Genomic DNA, 13610 nt, shown 5'->3' on the forward strand with positions numbered 1-13610 from the left:
TTTAAAACAATACAACTATCTTTATATCACAATTCGTTCATTTAATAGTTTAAATTCTTAAAGTTTATTCCTTAAATTTAGTTTTATGAATAATAATGATTTCAGTACATTTTGAGTTCTATTTTTAATATATATATATATATATGCTAGTTTATTCAAGAATTGTGTAAATTCAAACATTTTTTTTTTCAATGTTAAATAAAAAATCATTATCAAAACATTTTAACAATATATAAGCTTTCTAAAAATATTAAAAAAAAAAAAAAAACTATTGCAACTTTAAACTTTTGAGTAAAATTTCAAAAAAAAAAAAAAAAACCTATTCTTTGGGGGAATATTAGGTACTTAGAATTTTCTGTATAACAGTCTAGAAAATACTGATTTAAAAAAATCAAAACAATTCCCTTGAAAGATTTTTTTTTATTTTAAAAAACCAAGTTAACTATATGAAATAATTAGGCAGTTTAAATAACTTAGGCAGTTTCGAATTTATAAAAGCAGTTATGTAGCAAAACAGGTAAAGTAACATTTATTAATATAGGAAATGAAAAGTTCAAAGTAAAAAATTTAAATGATTAGCTATACATACTAGTGATGATAATAATATTGCACTTTTTTCTTCTAGTTCTTCAATTTGATTTTCCAGCTTCTTTATAGTTTCTTGATTTTGTGATAATTGCTAAACAGGGAAAAAATTTTGTAAAAATATATTCTACATGCAAGATGAATTAATAAATATTTAGACTGTTCCCCATTTAAAATAGAATATGTTTGCTAAAACTATTTTATTTCTAATGTATTTATTTTAAAGCACAATACACAACAAGGGAATGTTAATGCTTGACTCATTGAGAAAGATACAATAAATAACTAATTAAATACAAGTACACTACATAATTATAGTGATAGTACAAATTATGGAAAAAGAATGACATTTTGACACAAAAAGAAAAGTCCTGAAAATTTTATGTACAAAATTTCAATATCAAAATATCAATTTATATACAAAATATCAATAAATACCAATTTATATACCATACTTGTTTAATATGATTCCTGGAACTAAGATTTATAATTAAATTACCAACCAATGATAAATATCACATATAGTAACTAATTTAAGAAAAATCAAGAATGAGAATGTACAAGAAGCGCAATATTAGATTTTAAAAACAAGTAAAAAAATATAAATATAGGGATTTCAAACCTGTGAATACGAATCGGTATGTATGATCACGTGAATATGAATCGGAATGTGTACTTTTTAATCAGATATAAGTACAAAAATCAAAGCTTTATTACAAAGCGCATTATTGGATTGCAAAAACACACGAATACAAATCACAACAATGGAATTTAAAGACGAGTGAAAACAAATCATGATGCATGATTTTTAAAATGTATGAATTTAAATCACAACAGTTGCAGATTTTGGCACAGTTTCCATTAGTCAAAATGGACAAAATAGTCTCAAGATACGTGAAATTCCACAGAAAAATCACATGCCCTGCTCCTAGTTTTTAGATCTGGAAGGATGATACAAAAATCCTGTAATTCCGGAAAACACCCAGGATATAATCATATCTCTAGACAAAAAGTTCAGTTAACAAAATCATGCATATTAAGATTCTTATAGAAATACAGCACAGCAATGTACTACTCATTTATAAGTGCTTACCAGTACTATCTCACCTTAGCACAGTCATTTTCTAAGCTTTCAATCTGTTTTTGGAGGTTCAATTTATCTTTAATATAATGATCCTTTTCCAGATTAGCTTCATTCCGAATCTACAGCAGCACAATAGGTAAAACAAAATAAGATTAAAAAATAGAAAAAAAGAGAGAAAAAACAACAAACAAATAAAATTACACACATTTTAAATTTGCATTTAAATATTTCATCATTGTGTAAATGTGATTAAATCTTGGATAAAAACTATTTCATTTAAATAAATAACTATCAAATTTAAAGAAAAGCAAGAATTTAAAATTACCTTTGTGCAATTACTCTTCTCTTTTTCACACATTTCAGTGATATCCATTACTTTCGTAGATAACTCATTGCATGTTTCCTTCATGTCTGATAGCGATTTTTTACCTTCTTCAATTTCATTCAACAAGGAGTTCTAACAAAGAAAAAAAAAATGTTTAAATGTAAGCATTCTTGGCAAAATAACTTATAATGATTTGCACACAAGATAAAAATAGAAATTACTATGACTTACTAGCTACTTGAAATCACTAACGTTAAGGGGGACTATAAAACTTTTAGGATATTGAAAATTTGGGATATCAAATATTTACAATTTAATATTAGTCAAAATAATATAAGTTGGTATTTTAAAACTAAATAGCATGTTTTTACCTCAAATAATAATTATTAAAAATAATGTCACAATTTTTACTTCTTTATTTGAATTTATGCTTTGCTTAACAATTTGCTTGTCATTTTTCTATCATAAGTATGAGTTTCTTTTAAATGCAATAAATTATGAAGCTCTTTCCAATTTTGTGGGTGGATGCTTTATCCATGCACTAAAATATTTTTACTTCGAAATAACACTTTAAGAATTTCAGAGCAAGAATTCTTCGAAATGAAGGTAAAAAAAAAATTTTTTTTTTTCTTCTTCTTTTGGAGATCAAAAAAATTTTGTAAAATCAAAGGCCATCATAAATGCAATTAGTGTTCTTATGCATTTATCAAATGCATAAGAAATCAAGTTTTTTTTTTACTTTTATTTTTTTTATCAGGGATGATTGTGACTAACTGAAAAATTTCGCCAGAATATCAGCTTTTGTTCAGGGAAGTCTGCGAATCAATGGACTTGAGGCTAACAGTGAATTATCCTAAAAATTACATGCCCTGTTCCTAGTTTTAAAACCTGGATGGACGACATGAAAAACTTGGAATTGGTACACGAGGAATACAATCATTCTTGTTTAATTTATAGATTTTCAAGTCTATAAACTTTGTCAAATTATTAGTAAAATTACAATTGCAAATTTTGATAAGAAATTTTAGTTTGAACATAACTTTTTGAATATGTATTTACAATGATTATACAATTTAATACAAAGTTATCTTAAAGGAAGAAGTTGAAAGCAGAAGCTTGTTAGTAGCAAAATATAAATATCAAGTTAATGTTTATATCTCGTGAGTAAATTGGTGATATTAAATTAAACGTATTTTAAATTTTTAAAAATACACCAAGAAATAATAACCTGGTACCAATATACTAATTAAGCTAAAATAATTAGCCACATTACTCTTTATTACATTTAAAACAACAAAATATAAATTTTAAAATGAACTTCACCTTTTCATTTTGTAGAGTAGTAACAGATTGTCGCAAGGTTTTATTTTCATCTTCAAGAGATTGGCATTTTTCAGTGATGTCATTCTTCAGCTGCATGTAAGAAAATTATTTGTTGAAAAAAAAATTTATACATTGGTTTGCACCAGCTAACTTAAACTTAAAGAAATATAAGTTGATTGTTAGAGTTATATTCCTAAATAGGAGAAAAAAATTAAAGCTAGAGCAACCGTTACGGAGATATGATTTGGAGCCTCAAATATTAATTAAAAAAATACTTTCAATATTTAATAAAATACTTCATACACTTCCATACAATAGTTTAAACAATGCTATTTCAAGAATTAGAAATCAAAATTACATAAATGTAAAATATTAAATTATTGTATATTCAGAACTCAATAGAGCGCAGCCCATAGAGGGCTAAGGCCTACTGTGCCCATCTCAGTTTTCTTGACTTCAGGCTCTGGGGTGCAGGAGAGGAGCAGATGTTTGCGGTTGGGTGGCCAGCAGAACACGAAAACACCAGTGCTTAGTCCCCAGGCATGCTTGGTACTTATTTTATCGACCCACTGAAAGAATGAGAGGCTGAGTCACCCTTGCGCGGCCTGAGTATAGGACCCTGGAGCTTTATTGCTTCTTTATTCCATCAAAATATTGCAAGACAGATTCTAATTTAGACAAAATAGTGTGAGTCAAACTCGCAATGATTACGTATAGTGAAATCACAGAAAAGAATACTCATGATCAAAACATTACTAGTATTTATAGGTAATGTTCACAGCAGGCAAGATATTATTTTAAAACCAAACCACAGTTAGTCATAAAGTGGATAATTCTACAGATAACTGAAATTTCCCTGTACAAGGAAAACAAAATGTAAGATACCTACGTTGCTCATGTTCTCTAATGCTGCATTCAGATCAGCCTCAGCTAGACGACATGTAACTAATTCTTCATTTAAAGATGAAATTTTAGAGCAGAATTCTTCCTTAGATGCTTCAAATTCTGAGGCAACTGCTTCCAGAGAGTTTACTTTTGTCAATGCAGCCTACATGAAAATTAAATCACAATAAAGAATTATTTCAGTGTTTTATGAAATTTATTTAATTAATTACTTTGGTGTAAGTGACAAAAAAATTAAGTTTTCACTCAATAAATTTTAAACAGCTAATGCATGTTTTTAACATATTTTTTTTAATACTTGTAATAGGAAAAGCCCTTAATATTATGAACTTTTTAAAAATATTTAAGCCATAAAGAAAGAAAAAAATCTTAAGCATTAAAACATCCTATGGAACTATTTGTCTGATTTTGCTCAAATTTTGTATTTTGCCATGCATAATAACACTATTTAAAATGGCGTAAAAAGTTTTATGTATGATAATTTTTAAATTTTTTCAGCCATTATTTAATAGATTAAAAATAATAAATATTTACTAAAAGTTATTATTTTTTTTGCATAGAATTATCTTTGGATAAACGAATTTTATAATTGTGTGCAAAAATTTACAATTTGCTTAAAAAGTTAGTTAAATAATAATAAAGTTAGTAAATTAACATTTAAAGGTTCCAACTTTTGGATTGCTCTTCTGACCAAACTATTGGGACTATCAGGGGTGATTGTGAGCTCAAGTCAAAATTCCGGAAAATATCTTGAGTTTAAAAAAAAAAAAAAGTTTAAACTGAAAAAAAATTAAACAAGGTTTTTTTTCTTCTCTTTCTTAATATTTCTCAGTTTACTTAAAATATATTTAAAATTTTACACATACCAATAGCATTTACACATACTTATGATGACCTGGAGAAGTAATTAAAATTTACAAATATGTCTTTCTTTCTTGAGTTTATGATTATAACAACTATTTCCTGATAAAAAAATGAATATTAATCAGGAACATAAGCTTATAAAGTATCTCTCTGGCTCTCCCTTACAAACAAATAAAATAAATTGTGTGTTTAAGTTCCACCTTTGAAAATTTGAATTCCGGAAACTTCTGTGATCAATGATATTTTGAAACGTCTGGACCTTCGATCTCCGGAAACTTCCGGATCACTGTTAGCGAAAATTCCGGAAATCCGGACTTTTTCTGGAGCACAATCAGCCCTGGACTATATTTCCCAGATTGCAGCTACCCCCAAGGACTTAGGGGTCAGAAAAATGAATTTGCCATAAAAAAAGGTATATTTATTCAGAGAAAGTACGTTTTTGTGTCTGATTTTGAAAATTAAGGGTCATCCTCTGGAATCATTAAGATAGAGTCCTACTACACGAAGATCCGATCTTTACATCAAAAGTCATTCAGGTTGGTCTTTTTACTTTTAAGCGCACTGTACATTACATTCAACATATGAAAAAGCTTCAACTTGCTACTGCTTATCATACAACTGGCGAGGTTGTAGGGTAAGGTTGCTGTTTTCTTTTGGGGGGAGCTGAGCGTAAAGAATACTTTTGCCCCAGTGTCTGTTTTCTTCGATGTGTGTTTTTCCGAGCGTTTCCACATCATGTTTCTTTTTCTTAAATCGTATAAATACTTTCCTTAAAGGGTTAATTTGCATAAAGGTTAGTTTAGTTAACAATTAGCCATTCCCTCATTACCATTAGGCAAAATAGGAGTGTATAAATTACTGAGTACTTATAAATTACTTTAAAGAGAACTCATTTAACAGGTATCACCGTATTTTCAGAATTCACAATTAAAAACCAAAATATTAAAGAAACTAAAAATTAAAAAAAAAAAAATTATAAAAATACGAAAACAGTTAAATTACAAAAGCTATATTATTTATCAAACTATTTTTTTAAACCTTAATAGCTAAGTAGAATTAATTACTTCATAAGATTCTTTCATTTGGTCAAGTTCATGTTCTTTCATTTGCTTTTCTTCAACCAAAACATTTAGTTCATCAGCTTTTTCTTGAAGCAACTTTCCAATCTGAGAATATTCTTTTTCCTTTTCTGATAGACTTGTTTGGATCTGAGTTAAAGTTTGGTTGGACTTTGTTAACTTACTTTCTAAATTTTGTTTTTCTAACTTCAGTTGTTCCATGAATTTAGCTGTCGATTCCTTAATCTGAAAAAAAAGGGTAAAAATTATGACAAATAAAAACAATTCAGTAATATTTTATCACACATAATAAAATTTTTCTTAATTCCATAACTGGTTAAATTTTTTAAAAGACATATTGTTTTAAGTATAATTGAACACCATACTTAAATAATAATAGAATAAGAAAATGAGAATTTTTTTTTTGCCTATCATTTTCAATGCTTTTAGACCATTTTCCATTTTACAGCTTTGGTGTACAAAAAACTCCAAAATATCTGTTTTTGTATACACACTCTTATTATTCATTATTTACTTGCTTTTATGTTTAAAAAACCTGTTTCCCCCCGTTTGCATAGAGCATGAAATTCCATAAAATTTGTGAAAAGTTTAATTGATCTGAACATTGAAGATGGGATAATAATTTAAAATAATAATTCAAATAACTAATAGTTAAAGTAGTAATTTTGCTAAGAATATGTTTATTAGAGGATCTAAATTTTTGTATTTTTATGGAAGGGATTTTTGTTGCAAGAGATTATGGGCAAAAACTATTAAAGACAATAGTAAAATAAGGAAGCCACACACTTTCCTTGAATGCAAAATTTACAGAGGGCAATGACACAGGGAAGAATATTATCATTCCGATTTCATTGAGTCTGGTAACTATTAATACAAGGAAAAGTCGAGATATTAAAACAAGGAATTGAAAAAAATTTACTTCTCTTACATTGCTTATTTCTGGACAAAACATGATTTATAATTCTAAAAACACAAATCTACATGTTTTTGAATGCAAAATTAACTTACTTCATGTTTCTTTTTAGACTGAGATAAACTTATATCTTGAACATAAAATTTGCTCGACTTTTTCTGAAATTAAATCCAGCAAATTACAATTTATATCTTTGAAACTGTGTCAGAATTAGGAACAAGAGGAAAAATTCCAACACTGCACAAAGGGGAAAACCAAAAGGACAATGGGCTTTCACGCCAAGAAGAAATGGACATCATGTAACAAATGGCGTAAAGGGAAAAGTGGTTAGAATTGAAAAACATAGGAGGAAAAATATATAACAGCCAGCCATCTTAAAAAGTAAAAGTAGAGGTATAGAAACATAACAGACAGCCATTTTTAAAGAATATATAGATTTAGAAACATAACAACTAACCATCTTTAAAAGAAATATAAGAGGCAGCCATCTTTAAAAGAAAAATATAGATTTAGAAAACATAACAGCCAGCCATCTTTGAAACAGAAATGCAGGTTTAGAAACAAAACAGCCAGCCATTTTTAAGATAAATGATTTTAATTTTCTTCATAACTATTTAACAACCATTAATTCAATGAAAAAATAATAGTATAAAAAATGCAAAGAAATGGTCCTTTTAATCTAAAATATAATTTAAATTTAATTTTACGAGAAAAGGAAGCTGAATAAATTAAAAAAAAATAAAAGGAAATTCAAGTAAGAAAACTTCTCCATTTTTTCTTTTAAAAATCAAATGAAGAACAATATTAACAACAGAAAAAAAAAATAATAATGACTTACATCTTTTAGCTGCTGAGAGAGATTTTCCACTTGATGAGTTTTCATTTCTAAAGTTTTATCTTTCTTCTCCAACTCTTGTTTTAATGTTCTAATTTCTGCTTTATCAGCTGCTGATGTTTCTTTCTGCCAAGATAAACACACAAAATTTAAAGTAAGAATATCCTGTTAAGATAAACTAAATAAACAAATGAAATTTATTAAAATGTCATCATATTCGTAAAGTAATTACCTTAAATTGAAAAAATCAAAAATTATCACATTTAAAATAAAGCTTCTCAACTGTCTTATTTTACATTAGATTCAAAATACTTAATAAATAATAAACTTTCACTAGAATACAAATAATTTTACCGAGTACATCAATGTTTCAAAATAAAATTACAAATACTTACGTTAATTTCTATTTCCTTTAATAGTGATTCTTTATCATTCTCGAGAATTTTAATTTGGCACTGAACGTCATCTAGACTAGTTTGAAGTAGGCTACATTTCTTGCTTGCCTCCTGAAGGTCTTGATTAGTCTGGAATTATCAAACTATTTAATATTTTTTTTTAAATAAAATAAGTCGTTGAAAGATGTTTATCCTTCTACAATGGTAACTGCATTTTCAGAAAATAAAAAGAAAGTATAAAAAATTTTAGAACTGAGTTGCATTTAATTTTTGTGTGAATTATTAATACATTATTGTTTTTTATAGAATTTTTCAATATTTTGAATGATAATGAGCAAAAAACAAAATAGTCTCATAAAAATAAATCTATGTTTAAATAAATATCCAAAATAGACAATAATATTCTAACAACCCATTTATTTTATTTATTGATTGTTTCTAATATTTTAATGCTTTATGACTGCAAACATTAGAAACATACTTAAATCAAAATTTCATTAACATAACTTCCTAGAATAATAAATTGAGTTTGTTTACAGTTTACTTTGTAAACACAAAATGCGTGGAGAGATACACCAGGAATTTATAGTCTTGGCCCCAGAGACAATTAAGCCTTTCTTCTCTCTTGCCAGTTTTTCGTTCTTTCTTTAATCAAAAAATTTTAGTTAACAATTTTTGAGAAATAAACTTAAATAAATATTATTTTATCCATATGGTAAAATAGTGTAATGTAGGGTTACACTTCTACAGTAAAAATAATTTTGTTTAATATTAAACTCAACACAATTTCTTACCCTTTTTAACAAGGCTCGCATTTCTACCAGTTTTTCTTCACTTTTTGTTGCATTCTGTCCTACAATATTTTGTTGTTGCATTAGCTGCTCTTGAAGACGAGTCTTTAAAATTAAGAAACAAAAATAATTTGATGAAGTTTAAGAGCTTTAAAGGAAATACATAAGCATAATATCAATAATTTCAATACAAGGCAAAAGACAGAAGTCAATTAAATAACAGATATTACAACTATATATGCATTAATTTTTTTTATTTTATTTTAGAGATAGTATGCAACTAAAGTTATAAAAAAATATTTGTAAAAAAATGGTATACATAATAAAGACATATATGACATTTTTGTTTTTAAACAAACAGAATTATTTTACACTAAACTTGTAGAAAATCATATGCAACTCCGAATAAAGCATTAGTAAAATTTGCATAAGCAAAATTTGTTTATTTCTAACCTGTGGACGCTTATATTTGCTACTTGAATAATTAATATTTCACTGTTTATTTTCATATTTTCTTACAACCAATTCAACTTTCATGCCAATATGTTCCTCCCAAAAATGCAGTTAGGATAGTCATCAAGTCCAATATGATGTAAATGTGACATTAGAAAGTCGTGCCCAGACAGTAGTCCTAGAAAGGTTTCATTGGACGCATTATGTAAGAGGTTCTCCCAAGAACTTGCTTCCAGTAAAAAGTTGCTTATTGACAATAAATTATTTTGCTTTATTAGCAGTTTAACATAGCTCAAGTTAGCAAGAGAATTGGGAGGGTCTAAGAGAGATGCCTTTTTTGGAAGGTTTGCTGCATTTTAATTTCCCCATAATGGCTAGGATTCCATTACAGCAGTGGTCCCCAACCTTTTTATCACCGCGGCCCACTGGAAAGGGGGGGGGGGATGTTGATTGTTTATATTTTAGATTATTTTGATTTATTAATTTTAGTTTGATTGTATTTAAAAATGCCTTCAAAATAAAATACAGTTACACCAAAAAATAAATATAAAGTGATTTAACATTTTAACTTAGTAGAAAGTTAAATTTAATGAGAACCCTGAGCTTGCTTCTTTGCAATGAGGCGGTTCCATCTGGGGGTAATCGGAGACAATGATACATTAAAAAATTTATGTCACTACCTTCGGGGGCCCCTTTCTCTTAAATAAATAAAATTTTAATGGAAAACAGATATTTTTAATTTGGGGTATAAACCTAGGAATTTAAATTCAGTTTCAACGAAATGGGCGGCCCGGTACCATTTGATTCACGGACCGGTACTGGTCCGCGGACCGGGAGTTGGGGAACACTGCATTACAGAACTATTTCCTCTTGATTAAAAATTTATGCTCACAGCATTTTTGAATTGAGTTTATGTTCTTTTGCTTTTCAGTAAAGAGAGTTGATTAAATTTCAGAATAGTTTCAAGGAACGTGGGGAATGAGACTTCTTTGCTTTTCTCTGTTTTCTCAAAATTACATAACTCTTGATAGTTAGGAAAACAAATTTATTTTAATCTAACCAAAATTCTTAAAACCATAATTTTTATAGCTCCAACATAAGACCATAATCTTTACTCTGAAATCATAATAACTATGGATAATTTGTACTAGTTAGCACCTTAGATGTAGTAAAAAAATATTTGATTCAATGATGCATATAATTAAATACATACATTTTCTTCTTTTAACTGATGCATTGCAGCACTGGCTCCCTCACCATCTTGGATCTGAAGTGTAAAAAAAAAAAAAAAAAAAAAATTATTTTTTAAACAGAAAAATATAAATGTAGTTGTATATTATAGATTAATTTTGAAATATTTAAGTACTTTTCTGGTCAGTTTCTTGATTACATTTTGTTTAAACAATAAATATGTATAATACTGCATATCATTATTATACTAATTTCTTTATTTTTTAGTTTGTTTTGAATTTAAAAAATTGGTTAAAATAGAGAGAAAAATTATTATTATTATGTTTTATTATTTATCTTAATTTCTCCTCTCGGTAATTTATGAGATTATTTAATAAAATTTCAGCATTTTTTCAAATTGAAATTTCCAGTGTAAAATTGAAAGTCTGTACTTTTATTTTCAATTATTTTCAATATCACCAATTATTTTATTTTCACATCAATGATATTCCACCAAAATAAATAATTATAATAATAAATTAACTAATAAAATGTTTTTTTTTTCTTTCTCCTAATCTGTAACAAAATAATTTTTGAAGTTTTTAATTCTATTTCTCCAAAATTAATTTAAATGCCAATTTAAACCATAATTGACAATAACAGCAAAATAATATGTAATATCCAAATCAAAACTAAAAACTTCAGAAAAGGCACCAAATTTTTGGGAATTCCCACATAAAATTTCCTAATAGCTCTAGGTTTCAGATAAAAAATTACATTTCCTGATTTTTCTTCTTCTTAAATGTTTAGTCAATCAAATTTTCTGTTTTTTTTTCCTTTCTTAAAAAAACATAGCAAACACGATTGGCAGAAACATCAGTTTTTCCACACAAAACTTTGTGATTCTCAAAATGTATTTTGATGGTTAGGAATCTTATTAAAATTTACAAAATACCTAATTTAATTTTTTTTACCCAAATTTAAAACTTTGAAAAAAAATGCAACTAAAAAAAATAATAGAACATTAATATATAGACACATGACAAAAATGATAAAATAAGAGACATAATATAAAATAAACACTCATAATCTTAAAAATAATATTAAAGAAAAAAAAAAAAAAAAAAAAAACTCACTTTAGAAAAAAGATTTTCTCTATCCTTTTTCATGTCTTTAATTTTTTCTTTCATTACTTTGATTTCTTCTTTCAATTGTGAAAGTACTGTTTCTCTAATGGAAAATAAACAGGAAATTACAAAGGTAAGTAAGATAAGTTATTGAAAAATCAGTTGTAAGTTATCTGTAGAAACATTTAATTTGTATAATTTATATTTGCTTGTACTAACTGCATTTCTCTAGAAGACTTCATTTATTTTTGCTTCTAACTATCAATTATGTAGTGCCTGTAGCATATTTGTATTGTGTCTTCCAAAGTGTAATATTGAATGTAATTATTAACGTGATTATGAACTCAAAAGTAATACTGCATTTATTCACATAAATAAATTATGAATGCAGTACTTCCTAGGAATAAAAAAAGGGTAGAGTGCTGTCTGTCAGAAAAGGGCACTTTTAATTTTGGAAAGGTACAAAATTAATACTGTAAAAATGCATGAAAATGAGAACTATTACTTAATAACTGAATTTGATCCCCAACAGTTATTAAATTACGTTTTTATACTATTTTATGCGTATATTTCAAAAAATAATTATCTCCCATTATCAAATTATAAAAAAAATGTGCAGTTCAGAAAAATAATTAAAGTCATGTTAAAAGGCGATCTCTGTCCATAAATTTTCTCAAAAAAAAGTAAACTAAAAAAAATTATTAATCAAAAAAAAAAAATTTGAAAGCAATAATTTAAACTGAAAATTGTAAGAAAAAAAAATTTAAAAATGGTATTTATTTACCCCTTTTCCCCCCAAAAAAAGATACTTTTAAAAATTTAATGAATTGAGATTAATCCCAACAAAGTAAATATTTGTAATAGTAATCAGAATTAAACCTATAAACACATAATTTTAACAGCATGAAATTATTATTTAAACGGTGAATAAATTTGTTTCAAAATGGAATATGAAGCACTGCTTTGAAGGGATGGCAGCTTATTTTTACAAAAGGGGCAAAGAGGGCGTTTTTAAAGGGATCAAAGGGCAAGCCGTCCTTTTAAATATGCTTAGGAAGAACACAATGAATGCTTATAATATTTACAAAAATAGAGTGGAACTTCATTTTTTCCCCCTTCAAATTACAAGATGTAATTAAACTTTAAAGGAAAAAACAACAACATAAAACAGTATTTATTTTCCTTAAAATTTGTCCCAACATTTGAATTAATGTATCATATATAGAAAAGGTCGTGAGTACATTTTCTTGGCAAAAGGAATGCCACCAAAAATGTTAAGCAATGATGGCTAAAAACTAACAACTTATAAGAAAAAATATTTACATACTTTTCAGCAGATATCCTTTGATTTTCTTCCAAAGAACTATTTTTTTCAAGTAGAGAAGCCTTAATTTGCTCATAGTCACTAACCTATTGAACAAATTACGGAAAAATCAATAAAGGAACATTTCACACACATACTAATAAAGTTCATAAAAAAGGAAATAATTAACACAAACTGATAAAGTTTACATAGTGAAAAAGGTAAAATTGTTCAATGAATAATGAAAAGGTGAAAAATTTTTTTTCTCTTGTAAAATAATTTGACTATGGAAAAAAATGAGGAATACATATTTTTGAAACCTTTTGAAGCATTAGAGGGCTTTATAAATAGTTTAAATGCATTATTTGGAATAAAAAAAAATCATTACAAAATAAAACGAGAAATAATAAGAAACCTGAATATTTTAAAACCAACAGAAATAAGTTGATACTTGGCACAA

At 26.8% G+C, this 13610-nt stretch overlaps 1 protein-coding gene across 2 annotated transcripts in view; it reads right to left on the reverse strand.

Annotated features, from left to right (window-relative positions):
- The window catches only part of LOC107437479 (uncharacterized), a 37257-nt gene that overhangs the window by 6721 nt on the left and 16926 nt on the right, over positions 1 to 13610 (reverse strand). For both annotated transcript variants that reach the window (XM_071187128.2, XM_087152166.1), the window contains exons 11-22: positions 13175 to 13257; positions 11857 to 11950; positions 10764 to 10817; positions 9101 to 9202; positions 8307 to 8435; positions 7915 to 8037; positions 6149 to 6388; positions 4207 to 4365; positions 3318 to 3407; positions 1995 to 2126; positions 1693 to 1788; positions 590 to 679 (exon numbers count right to left, since the gene is read on the reverse strand). In XM_071187128.2, the coding sequence (XP_071043229.2) occupies positions 590 to 679; positions 1693 to 1788; positions 1995 to 2126; positions 3318 to 3407; positions 4207 to 4365; positions 6149 to 6388; positions 7915 to 8037; positions 8307 to 8435; positions 9101 to 9202; positions 10764 to 10817; positions 11857 to 11950; positions 13175 to 13257 (1392 nt within the window). The remainder of the gene's footprint in view (positions 1 to 589; positions 680 to 1692; positions 1789 to 1994; positions 2127 to 3317; positions 3408 to 4206; positions 4366 to 6148; positions 6389 to 7914; positions 8038 to 8306; positions 8436 to 9100; positions 9203 to 10763; positions 10818 to 11856; positions 11951 to 13174; positions 13258 to 13610) is intronic.

Source organism: Parasteatoda tepidariorum, chromosome 9 (genome assembly GCF_982258835.1).
Source record: "Parasteatoda tepidariorum strain Cologne lab strain chromosome 9, Ptep-v5.0, whole genome shotgun sequence".
Lineage (NCBI taxonomy): Eukaryota > Metazoa > Arthropoda > Arachnida > Araneae > Theridiidae > Parasteatoda > Parasteatoda tepidariorum.